This window comes from Grus americana, chromosome 1 (assembly GCF_028858705.1).
Source record: "Grus americana isolate bGruAme1 chromosome 1, bGruAme1.mat, whole genome shotgun sequence".
In the NCBI taxonomy this organism is placed as follows: Eukaryota; Metazoa; Chordata; class Aves; order Gruiformes; family Gruidae; genus Grus; species Grus americana.
The window spans coordinates 10,564,807-10,582,446 of NC_072852.1; the positions used below are offsets into that span (position 1 = coordinate 10,564,807).

A 17,640-nucleotide genomic window follows, 5' to 3' on the forward strand; every position below is an offset into this window, starting at 1 on the left:
TCTGTTTTTTAAAACTGGAAATCAAATTTTACTGGTTTATCTCTTCCATGATTATTAAACAGGTATTAACACTATATGTGAGATATAATTTCCCATTCAGTTCAGGGCTCTACCCAGCTTCTATAGATGTTAATGGGGAAAAAAAATCATATTGGTTAATTCTGCAAAACTAAGCTCAAAATTCCCTTTTGTATAACAGTCTATGAGCAAAGACACAAAGACTTTAAAAGTTTATTGTTTCATGATAATGTTCCAGCAAAAAGTAAGATAAGTGTCCCTATAAGATTCTAGAATAGGCTAAACTCATTGCAATGTGAATATGTCTGCATTTATAAATGGCTGCTTTCCCACAAACATATTTATAATATCAGAAACTACTTTGATCTTGTTAGCATACCATACTTTCACTTTCCATTTAAAGACGCTCTATATTTGTGAATTACAGTGTTTTAACTTTTAGTCAAAGCTCACATTTTAACATTCAGTGCAATAAGCTATCAACTAGCTTCTCATGTGGGGTTGTAGCAGTTCCATCATAGCATCTTTGTGCCTGTCACACTATAACGAGGTTACTACTTGTCTCTGCTCTTGTTTTGTGGCTTTACTTGCTCCTCTTGCACACCTCTCTTTGCTATTGAGATCTATGAAGAATGATGGGAATAATTATTAAGAACCTGATCCAAACCATTGGAATAAGACTTTTCTCAGGGCTAAGGATCAGCCTCTTCTAGACTTCAACTTAAGTAAAGAACTAGCCTGCTGAGACTCAGATTCCTTAGCTTCGAGATTTTTTTTTTTTTTTTTTCTCAGTCTATGTGGCCAAAGAAATCAGATGTGGAAAATACCTCTTAACTGATGCTCTACAACTGTTGTTCCCAACAGCTTTTTCTTCTAATTCGGTTATGTCAGTCCAAATGTGAAGTGACTGAAATAGTGATCAAAAGAGGAATTCTGGCTTCTGGTTTATATATCCTTGCATTATGACAGTGTCCCTATTGTATTGTCTGTTAGGTTTTTTCATGTTAACTGTATTTTTCCTCTGTGATTTCTGTTATAATATTAGCTGTTATCCAGTCTTACCTGAGAGACTTAATAATTATTTCCTATTCTAAATGCTTTCATTCCCCTACCGAAGTAACCCAAGTCTTAAAGTGTACAAATTCCTCATGATTGATGATATCCTGAAGTAACAATTTTTGCAACTACGGAGTTTCTAATAGTAAGTAATGTATGTACCAGGAAACATAGTTGCACCTGTACAACCATAAATTACACACTGCAGCTTCTAGGACTTCTATATATTTTTGAGCTTTTAAGTCTTCAAAAATGCAATAGCTAAATAAATGCATTTAATATTTATTATGCATGTTAATATAAGCATTTAGATCTAAAGCACCTAAATAGATCTACCTAAACAAAATATACCTTTTTTATTTATTTATTTTTCTTTGAATGTTTTATTCTTTAGGTTCCAGTCAGGGTTTGGGATGCTTAGCACCTATGGAAATTATTCTATCCTATTTCAATTACTTGTCTTCAGAAAATGTATGGTTAGGAAGTTTAGCTGAAACGTACACAGTCAATTCATAAGCAAGTTCCCATTGTTCTGGCTTCGTTGAATGACTCTGTAACTGTGTCAGCATCCACTTGCTGAGGAATTGTTCCATGTCATGTGGAAGGGTTCATATATTCAGTTTGGTCATCTAATCATCTAATGCAGCTGGTTTTCTTTTTTTTTTTTGTTTTAGTTCATTAAGTTGTTCACAATAGACATTAACAGAAAGAAAATTGCTGCATTTTGAGAGGAGATGCTAAGAAGTCTACCTGAGTATCACACTTCTAAAGTATGTTTATGGTGTATTTTCCAGAAGAGATACATATTTTTGTTAATGCGATCACTCTGTTGACTTAAAAAAAAAGAAAAAAGTTAGGCACCAGGGGTATGCATAAGTTTATACATACCTTGTCTGTAGATATGAAAAGACCTAAATATCTTGGTGGTGTGTAGTTATTGTATTTCTCTTTAAAGCTATTTATACTGATGAATGGAAAAAGACACGCCTCTCTTAAATAGGTTTTTATAGTTATGGCGTTCAAGAACTAGACCAATAGTCTTTTTGTTGAGTCTCCTCTTGACAGCTTTGATTTGGCTGTCATATTCATGTAAATGAATAAAGATGAGCTCTAAGTCAAGGCTCAAGTGAGGAGAAACATAGCAGCACAAAGAAAAGAATTACGTGAGCGAGGACTAAATGATTTTGCTTGTTGTGTCTGGATTAAAGACTTTAAAACAATGGTGGGTTTTTCATGATTCAACAGGTTTAAAAATAAGAAAATTCTTGTCAATAAAGGCAACATAAATATTTTTTTTGGTAGGATTTCTGATTCTCCAGATTAATTAAAATTGTTCAGTATCAGTCAGTAGCTGGTTGTAAAATAATTCTAGAAAAGAAGGCTTCAACTTCCAGCTACCGAAAACTACACGGAGCAAGTCCTGGCTTTTGACAGAAGTAACGTTTCTCAAGAAGTTTGTCTTTTCAAGGCTTTTTCTTCTGGTACCTAACCACACTCTGTCTCCATTGCTTAGAAACATTGCTATGTATAAAGGCAAGACAAGTCTGGTCTCCAGAATACACCAGCAGCCTTGCAGAATCACCTGGGTTTTTATTTCCTAGATTCATGGGTTTTAATCTCATTTCAAGTCCTGACTCCTGATCAAGTGGAAATTTATGGAGCACGTTATTTTGATAGAAATGAAAGCTGGAGGAGTAGGGATCCACATTTACTTCTTGTTAATGTCCAAGTTCAATTTCTAAAACCAGCTGTGGTTTTTTTTTCCTTCCACCTTCACGCTGTAAGGTTTGGGCACGGTACCATGCTTCCTGACATGAGTTTTAATACTACCATTGATCCTTTTCTCTTTTTCCCTTGTCACTCTTAGCATTGTTGAATGAAGCCTTCCAACGTTTTGAACACTCTGAAGGTGAATGCTGGAAATGTATCAGACTGCCACTAACAGAGAGGTTGAAATAGTTTCGCTTTGTAAGCAGAACCTCTTCAGATAAACCTAGAGGGCTTATCTAAATAGCAAGAAACAGAACTGCAGGTAGATCTACCTAGTTGCTAAACAGAGTATAAAATTGTTATTTTAACAAGCAAAAATGCCAGATATGTGAAGGAATTATATTTTCTGAATTATCCTTTTTATGAATAATGAGTTAGTCGATGTTCACCGATGCCAGTAGAAACACACCTACTCACTTCAGTGGGTTCCACATTAAGGTTGTAAACTTCCCAGTATTATGGCCAATAATTTTACAAGAATGAGGAGGGGTAAATGGAGTTATGGAAGGCTGGAAATAGTTTGTCCTTAACAGCATTTCATGTGGAAATTTTTAATTTACAAAAAACATCAGATATAAAATTGTGAGAAAATCACATGTTGGGACAATTATGAGCACAGAAATGGCTACCACTTAGCTTTGTCCTTTTATATTGCCATTGCTAGGTATGCAATGAAAACTCTAAATATTAGTCAGAAATACTAGTAAACTCATGGTAACATTAACAGTGTAAAATATATTCTTCAGTGTATCTACTATATATGACTCTACAGACTTATGATAAAACTCTTAAACAGAATTGTGCATTTTTTAATTTTTTTAATTTTTATTTTTTTAGTTAAGGAATACAGTTAAATGTGATTTGTTGTTTATTTTGCTCATGAATGCCCAAGAAGAAATGTCACATCTGGAAAAACAAGATCACAGTTAACTGGATTTCTCAAAGTGAAAGCTGAAAATTTTATATTTGCAACACAGTTGTGGCACTGAAGAGAACACCACATCTTCCAGCAAAAGCATGGTGATAGCACTGAACAGAATATTTTACTGCATTCTGTAGCGACAGCATTGAATACAATATTATTTCCTCCAGCTGCAGCTGAGTATAGCAACAAGTAGAATACTATGTCACATATGAAAACGTGATCTTGATTTTGGTTCCTACATTCTTAGTTTTATTTTCTCCTGTATGAAAACACAGCAAAATGTTATTGTTAGAGAATTGGGAAAGATCACTGCGTAATGAGAGATTTTCTTTTTATTGCTGGGCAATGTGAATTGTTGGGGTCGTGCTGGGAGGAAGCTCTGTAGTAGTTCTATCTAAAAAGAAAAAAAAAAAGCTTCAGGACTAATTCTGTGAACTGGCATCTGTTTTATCCGATTGAAAATTCTTCTGATTTGTGAGCGGATGGGTGGCAAAGTAAATACTTTAGAGAGGCATGTGCTTCCTAATATACCTGGATGTTAGGAGTTTAAGTCTCTGCTGTATATTGAATTTTAAATAGAAGTACATATGTACAGAAGTACATAAGCATTTAGTATTGTGCAGTGCTTTTCTTGTACGACTGTGCTTTGATCTGCTAATTTTCTGACACCTCTGTGTCTTTTAGTCTTCTCTGTCTCGCTGTGTTTGTATCCCAAGGGATAGAGTGGTGAGTTACTAATTTGGATTTAGGTAAAATAGGAAGTTGTAGCTTTGAGTTCTTCATGTTTCTGAAGAGAAAATTATCTGGTTAAACACTGGCTTATTAGCTTATTTTCTAAATAATAAATCAGTTTATGACTGAATGCTTGTATAACCCTTTACAGAGCAATAATTTTTATTTAAAAATACTTTTTACATGCACCCTGTGTTATAAGCCTTGGTCTTGCAAACACTTAAGCACCTGAGAAACTTCACAGTATTACCAGAGACCTTCCAGGGTCACAGACACATTTATTTTATCTCATTTCTCTAGTATTCTGCACTATTTTAATTTTACTATATTTTCTGTCTGCAGACATCCTGAGCTCGATACAAGCCGCCATCCCAGACAACCAGGTAAGCCTCCAGATCCGGGGCCACCAAGTTTAAGTAAAAGCAGAACAGTAGATGTGCTGAAGACAGAACAACGGGCACCTGGACGGAGCCCTTCTTCTATTAGTCTACGGGAATCAAAATCCAGGACTGATTTTAAAGAAGATCAGAAGCCAAGTATGATGCCCAGTTTCCTCTCAGAAGCCAATCCATTGAGTGCAGTCACTTCAGTTGTGAACAAATTCAATCCTTTTGATTTGATATCAGATTCAGATGCAGCCCACGAAGAAGCCGGTAGGAAACAAAAAGTTACCCAGAAAGAGCAAGGGAAACCAGAGGAGCAGAGGGGCCTTGCGAAACATCCAGCTCAACAACAGTCTCCGAAGCCAGCTGTTCAACAACAAGGGCCTGTCAGACCTACCCCCCAGCAAACTGAGTCTTCCAAACCAGTGCCTCAGCAGCAGCAGCCTGGGGAACCAAAGCAAGTTCAGAAACTGGCCCCTGGTCACCCAGCGGACTCTAAGCTAGAACAAGCGAAACAACCACCCCAGCCGCGAGGACCGCAGAAACCTCAGCCCCAACAGTCAGAACCAACGAAGCCTGTTCAACAGCAAACTTCTGCTAAACCTTCATCAGGCCCAACAAAACCATCACCACAGCAACCAGACAATGCTAGAACATCATCCCAAGCACCACCTCCCACCAAAACGTCATCGCAGCAGCCAGGACCCGTAAAACAACCATCTCAACAGCCGGCACGGCAAGGAGGTCCTGCAAAGCCACCTTCCCAACAAGCAGGACCTCCAAAACAGCCTCCTCAGCAACCTGGACCTGAAAAGCCATCTGCTCAGCAAACGGGACCCACAAAACAACCATCTCAGCCTGGACCCGGAAAGCAACCTCCGCAGCAAACAGGGCTTGTAAAACAAGTGCCACCACAGGCAGGGGCTACCAAACCCCCTTCACAGACTGCAGGGGCCACAAAGCCCCTGGCACAACAACCAGGACTTACAAAACCACCAGGTCAGCAACCAGGGCCTGAAAAACCCTTGCAGCAAAAGCAAGCCGGTGCGAGCCAACCCGCTGAGTCCGCCCCAAAGAAAACCTTCTGTCCTCTTTGCACCACCACTGAGCTGCTGCTGCACGCTCCAGGGCAGCCCAATTACAACACCTGCACGCAGTGCCATGCCGTAGTCTGCAGCCTGTGCGGATTCAATCCTAATCCTCATATAACAGAGGTGAGTAGCTTTTAAACTGATGTTCGCTACCAGAGCACAAAATTAAATTTACCTTCGTTATGCTGAAGCATCAGAGGTGTTCTAGTGTATCGTCACGATCACTCAAGGCATTAACTAGTTCAGTGAAAAAAATCACGCTATTTGGGAAAACTGCTTATGAGTAAGAGGGGTGAAATTGGGGGAAAAAAAAGGTAATGGTTCTTTGTTTGTGCAGTTTAGAAATGTGTTCTCATTTCTTCATATAAAAAGAGGAGGAACCCCAATGTGACTTTTTTTCCCGTTTTGCTCGATTTTAAGCACTCACTGGCTGCATTTATAATCTAACCACAATAGTAATGTGTTAATATGTCTATAAATAAGTAATATTTGCTGCTATAAGAAAAATAGTACTTACTTTTTATCTAAGGAAGACACAATAAAAATGACTCTTCATAGCCCCAGCGTGTGTCTTGGAAAAGGACGTGGGGTGGATTTGCTTCATAACTGTGTGAGTGTTCATTAGCTGAAAGCCTGAGTCATGAGTTTTGACTTGGTGATACTCAGGTTATTTCATTATTTGTGGGATGCGAAGAAAGAGATCTCTGAGGACTATTTCTAACCTTGATCACCATTCTTGCTGTAATTATATAACATAGAAATGGCATAGAAAGTAATATTAGGACTTCAAGTGAACTTATTTTAACCTGATGGTTGTGGTAGCTTGATTTATGTGCTTATACGTAACCTTGTTCTTTACTTGCTCTGTGTGGGAATAAGGCTTCACATGAATGTCTGATCTCTTCTTATTGCTTGAACAGCTCCTCCTACATCCTGATATACTCATTTTAAATTTGCAATGTAGTTTGGGTTTGTAGTAACAACACTTTTATCAATTTCTAGAAATTCAAGCATAGCAGACCTGGCACCAAAGACTAACTAGTGATAAACAGCCAGAAGGGGTATTTAGGAAGCTTATTTTTGTCTTGTTTTGGTATTAGTTTGGCTGACCAGCGATACTGATGGGAAGAAGTACACATTGCTACTTTATTTTGAATCTGACAAATAATATTCCTAGGTTTAAAATTGAATCAAAGAGTCACTGAGTCTCAAAGGGTTCTCTGGAGATCATGTAGTCCAAGTCTCTGCTCAAAGCAGGGTGACCTGAAGCAGGTTGCTCGTAGCTGTTCATGAATATCTCCGAGGACGGAGACTCCACAGCCTCTCTGGGCAGCCTGTTTGCTCAATACCACAATGATTTAAAAACATTGCTAGCAGTTTGATTTCTTTCCAGTGTGCTTGTTTATTAGTGATGCTTTTAGATGTGTACCTGGTAACGAACAAGAGGCTTTTTGCATCCAGTAAGTATATTGTTTATTAATTTATTGCTAAAATTGCAAGTTTAAACCTGAAAAACTAATTGTAGGTAACCATTGGTAGCACATTGCATCGTTTAGGAGTGTACTCTGTTGTTTGACTTTAGGGAAATTCAGGATTGAAATAATTGGCATTAATGCTTGGACTGGAAAAGGAGTGACTTGAGCAGCTGCATGCAGAAATTTCAGTGCACCTGCAACTCACTGGGTGCTCAGATATTGTATTCTCAGCCCCTATATGAGGGAAGGTCATAAAGCATGTAATTCTGGACAGCTTGGGATAAAAAAAAAAAATATATTTTTGTATAATGGACAAGACATGTGATGCATTGATGTTAAAGTCAAAGAGAAATTTTTGTAAGAAAACTTTACCTTCAAGTTCTGACAGAATGTTTTTAGACCAAAATTTCTTACATTTATTTGTGGGTGCTGAGTTGTTTATTTCTGTGCTCCTGGAGTCACTTGGAGCTCCCAGTTTGTCTTCGTTTAGAAACTTCACATTTCCTATGGAAACGATCAATGACTTCAGTATGTTCAAATGAAATGGATTTTGAGAGAGAGTTTATGAAAGAAGATCTCAAAGTATTTGGAAATTCTGTGAATAACTACTAGTTTTTGAAGCGGGTACTCTATAAGTGTGAAATTCAGGCCTTTAAGACAATAAGTACAGCTGCATTTAAGACTAACTGATTGCATACATATGGAAAAGCAGATTTGAATTTCATATTACACATTGAAATAAACACAGGATATGCATTTATTTCATGATGAAATAATTTCAGTAAATGAAGGTATTGGTCGTCTAATTTATTCAGTTATTAGTTCCAATCTCCTGACTCCCACTCAGACTTTTCTCATTTGCTCAGCTTTGCACCACCAGCTGTCTTGCTGAAACTTCATTGTGGGTGTCCTGCTCCAATCTGCAGTGAAGTGTGACAAAAATCACATCTGACTTTATTACCGAACAGTTGGGGCAAAGTAATAGAACCTGCCCTGGCACATAGAAAAATTTGACTTATTTCAGCTGCAAAGGTTCCCACTTGAGTTATCCTCAAACTTTTCTTCTAGTTTCTCTTTCCTTTCAATATTTGGATTGTTCCAAAAGTTTCTGATTCCCCCTTTACAATAGTTTACACATTTCTTCCTGTCTAGCATGAAAACAATGGTTTGCGTCTTAGCTGTCAATTTTCTTCATTATGGTGCAAGTTTGGTTTTTTTGGCTTATTTTAAATTCTACTGAAGTGTTACTGACCAAAAGTCTGTCTCTTACCCATGCACTTAGTGACTATATCTTCACCTCTAATGGTTATACTTTGACTTTTCCTGCTGTTCTTTTTGCCAAGTTTCATGATTCTGTAATCCTGTGTTGTGCTTTCCCATGTCCTTTATAGCCGCTGTTTTTATTGCTTATGTTAAAACACATTACTGATTGGAAAACAATACTTTAAAATTGGATGTGGGGAGAGTGAAAGGCATTTATTTAGAAAATAATTTATATTACTTTTGTTCTCTAACATTCTCCCCTGTACAGCTGCTTGAACTATCTTCTTAAGCTATTATTTTTACAAATTTCTTACAGGATAGTTCAGTCTTTGTAACTAACAGAGTGAATTACTTTTCCAATACAGATCTTTCTAAATTTCTATATTCTGTATTTCTAGCTGATTCTGGAAAGAATATAGTAGGCTTTACAAACTGGCTCAGGCAGTAGACTGCATGGATTGTAAAATCTTTATAAAAAGTGCTGATTTTTTAAATTTTTATTCATTCTTTTCATTTAAACCTGTATTTAAAATGCAGTAGTACATGCAGTCTGTCTGTTTTAACTCACTAGAGAGAACTGTGTAACTAAGAGCAGAAAGTGATACCTGTATTGCCACAAGGTCAGACCCCTGGAACTATTTCTGTGAACCATCTGACATTGCAGTCCCCGTGGGGAAAAGAGATAGTTGGTATCTTGGTTTTGTACAGCAGTCTAGAGAGAAAACACACCATACATAACGTGTTCAGTAACATATGTCTCTCTGATCTGTCTAGGTATTCACACTCCACTCATCACCATGGCACATGACTGCCTAGCAACAGTTGCATAAAGTAATGGAAAAAATTATATAAACAGGTTTGATGACTGGTACTCTATTTCATTTTCCTTTCACATACATCAGAACCTTGTAGCAGGTGTGTATTTATTTTATTACATGGTGATTTGTTTTTTTTTTCATTTTTTACAAATTTTATTTTGCCCAAACCACTTCCATCAGCCATTAGCGACAGAAACCAGCACTTCCCAAAAAAAACATTCAGCTCTCTAGATGGTGTGAATAGGAGTAGGCTTTCTGAAAATGAGCAAAGACGTCTGAGGGACTATCCATTTTGTTAAACACTTACATATAGTTTTTGATAAAGCTGGGCAGAAAGCATGAACTACTATAGTTAAATCTAAATGATCAGTGCATATGCTCAATAGCTGGAGTAAATTTTCATCCTCTGTGAACTAGTTATTGGAAGATACATGCAACATGGACTGAACAATGGGTTGAACTGTAAAAACATATCATTACATTCTTTATGATGGACATCTACAAAGTTGATGGTCAAGTGGAGTGTTCACGCTGGAAACTTGGTTGTATGTGAGCTCTGCTCCATGAGCCTACGCTTGATGAGTATGTGCGCGTATGTGAACGCCTGTCCTCTAGCTAGTTTTTAGGAGGGATTATTTTTCATGCGTTTTGTCTACGTCACTCTCTGTTTCATCCACTGTTTCAGTACGCTTTTGAGAGACCATTTAAAATTAGTCTTGGAGCCAGGTATAATTTTTTTACTTCGATGCTTGCTGAAGATTGCACATTCAAACAATGTGAAGATGTGTATATTGATGTAGGATTTGTTTACTTGCCAAAAGCTCTTCAGGATGGAGGCAAAGTGAGTTCTAAAAAATATTTTATTGGTTCTGACTGGTTTTGAAACAACGTGTCTGTATCAAAGTTGACTTAATCCTAAAGGAAAAAAGAAGGGGAAAAAAAAAAGTTGAGTCTCCCAAAGTGGAGTGTATAATTTCAGATCAAGTAGAACATTTTACTGGATCAACGCCTTTATTTTCAATTCAGCAGGAAAAAGAATTTTTTTTTAACACAATCTGAAAATATTTTCTTGTTTGTTGTTGTTGTTGGAATTTTTTTTTGGAGAGATGTCTAATTTTTCTTCTTCTTTTTGTAGAGCTAGGAATTTTCTGTATCAGTTGCTCTAGGTACTACAGTCTTGAATTTTTGCTCTTTCTTTCTGCTTCTGTTTTTATGTACAATCATATCACATTATTATGATTTGGTTCAAATCCTCATAATGATTTTCAGTATTTGTTTTTATTGACATCCTGCATCTTCAGGTATCCTAAACAGTAGCAAATACTTGGGCATGAGGTGTTTTCAGTAACTGAAGAGAATTTAAGCAGTCAGAAATGCATTATTTTTTTTCAGTTATCATTATTATTAGCTTGTACAGGGAAAGGAATATATAATAATGTAAAATACTATTCATATAAGGAAGATGACTAATTCTTGTGGTGAATCCAGATAATTTTTGCTTATACTTACATTAAATGAATAGAAATGACTCTAATCTTTGTTGATTATGTGACAGTAAAGGAAGCTATTGATTGAATTGCAATATTCCCTGCAGTTTACAGGCTACACGCTGCTGTGTTGCAAGAACCAGAATGCAACGTGGACTGGAAATGACATATAAACAAAACCAAAACTGCCATCACTGTAGATAGTGACATGCCACAAAGTCTAAGGTTTATAATACCAGGAAAAATAGCTTTGAAACTCTACACCCTATGTAAAATTAGACTTGGGTGGATTTTTCAGGGTGTTATAAGTAATGCAAAACAAAAGAGAAAAAAAAATTAAGGACTTGAATCTGACCATCAGCTGTTATAAGTTGTAAAGAAATGAGTTAAAACCCAGCAAAGCTTTTTTTTTTTTTTTTTTTAAATTTTCTCAAAATATTAATGTAGATATCAGCTCTTAACTGCGCTGAAGTAAAGCTAGAGGTGTCCTGTAAAAGAGGATGGAGTTTAGTCTGGGTTCAAACTGATCAGAGAGCCGATTCAAACAAGCCTTGTTTAGTTGTCTTTGAAAAAAGATCAAAGTGTGAAATATTTCTGTGTGAAATATCTTTTTTTTTTTTTTTTTTTTTTTTGTTCGAAGAGTACTTGGGGTGTTCCAGTGTTAGTGACACTGCAATTTATATGGAAGTGGAGATTATTCACATTTTTTGTGATGAAATTAAGTTAGTATAGCTCCTTTAGTTCTGTCCCTAGCTAGAATTGCCACATAGGCATTTGGGAAAATTGTAAAGATCCTCAAATAGAAGGGTTATGGAAGTATAGAAGATTGTTTCTCTCTGTGGAATACTCTTAAACACACTCCCGCACTGTTTCTCTCCCTGAGGAAGGCTGTGCCTACATTTCTGCTTTACATTTAGGATTAGATGTATTAATAGTATGGATGCCCTGTGGATTTTTCTTTTTTTTTTTTTTCTTTTAATAAAGGGGCAGAACATAGAAAGAAGCAAACACCTCTGCATGGCAAATAGTTTCTCGATATTTTAATTGGGCAATATTCTACAATATGTTGGAGCGTTTACTCATTAGCCCAGAAAACTGTCCTGTCCAGTTTTTAACACAAGTAAATAATAAATTAATCTGCATAGCTAAAGATGTCAACTGCAGCGAGCCATCTGCGCCAGTATTGCTGTTGCTCAGCAACTGTAATTTACTACTCTGTTAGGCCCTGGGATGTGGAGATGCTGTTTGCTGGGTAATCCCTGGGCAGGAAGCACGGCCCAGCCCTGCTCCCACCAGACAGCGTAATCCCTTTTCAAATCCCAGTGATACTCACTCGGATGCGCTCTGTGCGGCACAGATGAACTTTGTTAACCTTTTCTTTGCTGCTCTCTTGATTTGCAGTTATGTATTTTTGTTAATCGTTTCCAGTATATTAAATCTAGATGCAGTTAATGAAAGCAATCAGCACTTGTTGCAGTGACGCATGATGCAGTGTACTGAGCTGTTTAAGCATCTTTTTCCTTGTCCTATGCATGAGGCAGCTTAAACACGTTTGGCTATAAAAAACAACTTTTAGATATTCTGAAATATTGGCATTCAAAACCAAAGAAGTCAAGAGAGTATATGTTTGCTATTTTGCTTTATGATTCTAATTATATAAGCTATAAAATAATAGTTCCCCAAACACTCGTAGTTCATACACAAGCGATAGCTTTTCGTGTTAGTAATTTAAGCAGAGTAGTGGAGTATGTTTTAAGATTGTGATAACTGCATAACACAATTCATCTAGTAATGCTTTTTAGTACTTTTAAAATAGCTAAGTAACATTTAAAAATAGTCTTTTAAAATGGCTGTTTAGAAAGTTTGCTCAACTGTTGCTTTAGCATCAAGCTGCAGTGCTCGTAACCGTTGCTGCGGCTGTGGAATGGATACCTGGGGAACACGCTGCTGCCTAGAACCCAGCATCGTTTTTGTGAGCATCTTGAGTAGTGTCCTGATAAACTCCCTAGTTACCTTCCTTTCAGATATCAGATATAAAAGGCAAATATTTATTTTGTAGTGATAATCTAGTTGCCTCAAATGAGGATCAGTTGCATACTGTGTACAATAGTTAAACATTTGCTTCAGTGTAATTACTTCGAATAGTTGAGATCTTATTCATGGAAGGATGGTGTAGAAGGAAAAGTTTGACTCTAGTATTGCCCAAGGCTTGCTTGGAAGACCTATTCAGTTGTATGTCAATATACTAATTTAGTTTGTTCCATGATAGAAGTTTTTTTTGTTCATAACAGGATTTTCTGATCTAGTTTCTTGTCTCTGACAGTCTTCTAACACCCTACAGGAAGCTGCATAAAATCATGGGCTCAAGTGCTTTATTTTTCATGTTTCTCTCATCATCTTGGCAGAAATGTCTGCTAAGAGACAAATCTGGATTCCTCACTCCTCTCTAAAATTGTCAGGAACCAAATAAGGTGATGTGTTTTCAGACTAGAAACTGATTTTGTCAATAAATAAATCTTTGGGGCAGCACTGAGCAATGTCAGCAAAGTCCATTTACATATCTGTGGCAATGTAAAGCTCTATGAATCTTTACATTTCTGTTGTGATGTATAGGTATGTGAATATTTTATGCATATCTGAAAGTTCCTTTTTATAGTACCAAATGACTGGTCTAAATGAGAATGAGACCCATTGCCTTAGAACACGGCTCTGTTCTGCAAAAGGGCTGTTAAAATGCCTTCTGAGAGCTACATTCATTTTGTGTGCCAGTAATTTTTATATGAAATATGTTCAATCTGCAAGTCAAAATTTCTTTCTCACAGTACATCTGGAATCTTAGAATCAAACTGTATTCTCTTCCTCCCCTACATCATCTGCAGGAATAGAAATCGAGCACTCCAGTTGATGCTCTCGGATAGTTTTCCTATTGCTTTTGATGGGTTTGTGTAGTTAGAACAAATCTGAACTCTTATGCAGAAAGGAATAGGCTCCAGATCTCCTTCAGTTGTGTTGGCTCTGTGTGGGATAAGGAGAACTGAAGCGTAGCTCATACTTGTTATTGGAGTCAACTGTTAGACTGTGAATGAATAAAGAAGGGTGAGCTATGGAATGTGGTGCTATAATTTTCTTAAATGTAATTTTCCATTGATGTTGTTACTGAAACACTGTGAAAAGATTCATTTGGTGCTCCCAACTAGTAGAGTCTTTATGAAGCTTTTTTTTAAGATATTAGGGCTGATGAATACATAAAATATATTTTAATTACGTGTTTGTTATTATAGTTTCTACATCAGTGAGTGAAAGCAAAGTTGCGCTTTCTGTGTTCAGTAGTGGAAATCTGAACAAAAGTGCTGTATGAAATCTGTCAAATTTATGGTCCTAGTCATGACACTTAATGGCATGGGTCTCAGGATGAAGAAAATCACATGGATTTCTTCTGAAAAGAAGACCCAGTCTCTACCCCTATCTATCAGCGTAAAAATAGACAGCTTGGGATCCTCAGCATCCAAGAAGAATCTCCTTTACAAGTAGGCAGGAACTGGAAAAGCTGAGGTGTTGCCTTGGAAACTTTTGCCTTTTAATTCTAGGCAGAGATATGAGAAATATGGAGAAAGAAACGAGATGGTTACAGAACTGCTGTCCAGGAAGACCTTCAAGGATAGACAAACATGAGTATTTTAGGTATCTACAGCAGCAGTAAGTTTTACTTCATTTTTAATAATATGTAAGAGCATCTGTACTTAACAGAAGCCTGCTCCCATTAAAGTTTATGGAAAATCTCTGTAATTGCAGTAGAACAAACAGGCCAGTGTTTAATATAAAACTGCATCATCTAGCGCACTTCATTTTCAACTCCTGCAGTTCCAATCACAGAACTACAGTTTGTACAGTTTTGTATTTGTTTGAAGATGATGTGTGTGAGCTATAATGACCTGAGGGTTTTGGTACTTAATTCCTCCCACTAAAATGCATGGGAGGAATTTTATGTCTAAACCAGAAAGATTTAAAAAATAATATGGTGAAGTAAAACTTCCTACATTTTGAAGTTCTGCTGTAGGAGCAGCAAATTCATTTTTAGTTTTAAAGATTTCAGTCTAATACCAAGAGTACACGTGTGTGTGTATATAATTTTATTATTTTTTTTAAGATAAGTAAAAAATAACAGTTGAGAGTTAAGGTTTTGTTTTCTTAACAAGATTGTGTTGAAAACTGTAGCATGGCATTAACTTTTATTTGGACTTCAGTTAGGTAATAGTCAGACTGGACTAGCTGCGTGTTGAAGACAAGCCTAAATGCTTATAAACGCTATTGGAATCTGAACACCTTAAACATAAGAATTATTCAGGCTACTTATTCTGTAACCCCACCCAACCCTACAGCTCCTTCATTTGGGGCCTTAAGGCTGCCATAGTGGCTTAAAATTAGATTTCCAGGAAGCTGAGTGAGAGCAAGTAGGCACCTGTTACTGCCATGGTTTCATCTGGTCGTCTTACTTTAGAGTACAGGACTTTGATTTAGGGGAAAAAAAAAAAAAAAAAAAGAAAAAGAGGCAAGTGGAGGTGTGAAAAAGAAGCAGGAGCAGGGAATCACCATGAAAAGTGCGTTGTTCAAATCTCTGTGAAAGTTCTGTGGTTAGTGGGAAAAGGCAATCCTCACTTAGGCCCATTAAAAAGCTCCTCACAGGATCGTTCCTCTCTCCACCGTAGAGGAGAGCCCACCTCCCTAATACAAGAAATTTTAATTGCTTTGCCAAAGCCAGACAGCTGAGGTTGATGTTCAGAGTATGTGGCTTAAGTCTGGTCTTTGATTAAACTTAAACCTTCTAGAAAACTCTTAAGAATTCATCCAGAAATGGTGTTAATATGTATCTAACTAAATTAATTACTAATATCTAAAATCAGGTGCCATAATTAAGGTTTACTTATTGCAAGTAAATGTCCTTTGGACAGGGGACTTGTTGGGGAGCTGATCACCAACCAACCAATGTGGGAGTTAAGCTGAATGTAATCTTTGCTCAGGTCCTCTGTGCAGTTGTGAACTTAATTCCTTTAATAATTCAAAGCGGAGCTTAAACGTGTGATGCAGTTTTGTTTCAGTTGGTTTCACTTTTTAACAGTCATTTGCTATATGGGTTGCAAGTAGATGGGAGAATTGTTTAAACAAGCTAAATTGCACTGAAAATGGAAGATAAAAGCAGCATTATTATGATGGTAACTTGATTACTATGAACTTATAGCTGGGGCCAAAATTGGGCATCTCTTTGTGAAGCTGTTAGTAATAGCAAGCTCATATTCCAGATTGTGTATATACCCTGTTTATCAGAAAAATTGGAATAAACTGTGTTTTAGGGAACTACGTCCAACTGTTCTTTTAATTTGTGCTGCTGGAAAAATACAAGGCTGGCAAAGCTCACCAAAATAATGAATTCATTGCCTCAATCCATGACATCAGAGTTCTTTCCTTCTAGTGAGCTCTGATATTACGCAGACAAAATCTTTCTTTGCATGTAGTACCTCCAGATTCAGGCCGTGGTGTATGGTAGAGATTTCAGACCTGAGTGAGAAACAGGATCCAGAAATCTTCACCCTTAGGGAAAAAGATCTGAGTCATGTTCTGTGTCCTCCTAATTGCAGTTTCCCTCCGTTGCAGTGGTCCGTGCCAATGCTGTAGCTGGTACCTCACGTTTCACATGCGGACTAAAGAAGTAGAGCTGCAGATGACCTGTTTGAGTATCTACTTGCAGGTGTAGGCCTACGGGACTCTTTGCCATATTGAATGGCATTTTTGTTGCCTATAATGTTTCTGCTAGCGATGTGAAATGTGGAAAATAGCACGTGATGCTTCCTGACCACATGTTGCTTTAGCCTATTTGATCTTTCCTCAGATTGTGAGGCATTACAAGAGCAAAGGTAGGGATGACCACTTAGGATTATTGGGTTTTTCTGTCTTAATAGAAAATACAGTTTCCCACTCTTTTCATACTTTTTAGGAAGGAGAAAAAATGTTTTAAAGTTGTGAGTTACTAAAATTGATGAGAAACACAGGTAAATACACTATTTGCCTTATCCCTTCTCCTCTGTGTTGAAAAGAGAGGCCCATTATATACAGGCCTACAGTAATTACCCTGGGACCTTCTTTTAATAACAAAGGAATTTTGGGAAACCTAATTATGGCTCTTAAAATACCATCAGGGCTTAGGCAAAGCTCCTCACTGATTCCGGATGACGACTTGCCCTCAAATTGGTGGTAAAGTGTGAGTCTGTGTAATTATGGTGTCCATTAACACACCTCTGTGCCTAATTCATTGGATACATGTATACTGGCAATACTTGTGCCCTGTAATTTAAACCATTACCAAAATCATCAGCTGTACGAGGAGCTTAATAGAGTATGCTTAAAGGTAATTATGCATTTACTGTGTTTTAATTCTGATTATTGTTTTCTGCCAGCAGACTTGATGTGTCAAACTATTTTAGCAGTATTTGTCTTTTTTTTCTCTATTCTGGCAAATCATTGCTATAAATGAATCACTGTCGGGTCCCCTGAAATTCCAGTACATTTTTTCATTCTGCTGGGTTTTTATTCTCTGATATTCAGCTGTGTGTAAACTGAATGTGAAGTC

General features: G+C 37.0%; 1 protein-coding gene across 8 annotated transcripts in view; it reads left to right on the forward strand.

Moving 5' to 3' along the window:
- Positions 1 to 17,640, forward strand: part of PCLO (piccolo presynaptic cytomatrix protein) — a 382,165-nt gene that overhangs the window by 1,637 nt on the left and 362,888 nt on the right. For all 8 annotated transcript variants that reach the window (XM_054844924.1, XM_054844942.1, XM_054844959.1 and 5 more), the window contains exon 2: positions 4,844 to 6,098. In XM_054844924.1, coding sequence (XP_054700899.1) covers positions 4,844 to 6,098 — 1,255 coding nt within the window. The remainder of the gene's footprint in view (positions 1 to 4,843; positions 6,099 to 17,640) is intronic.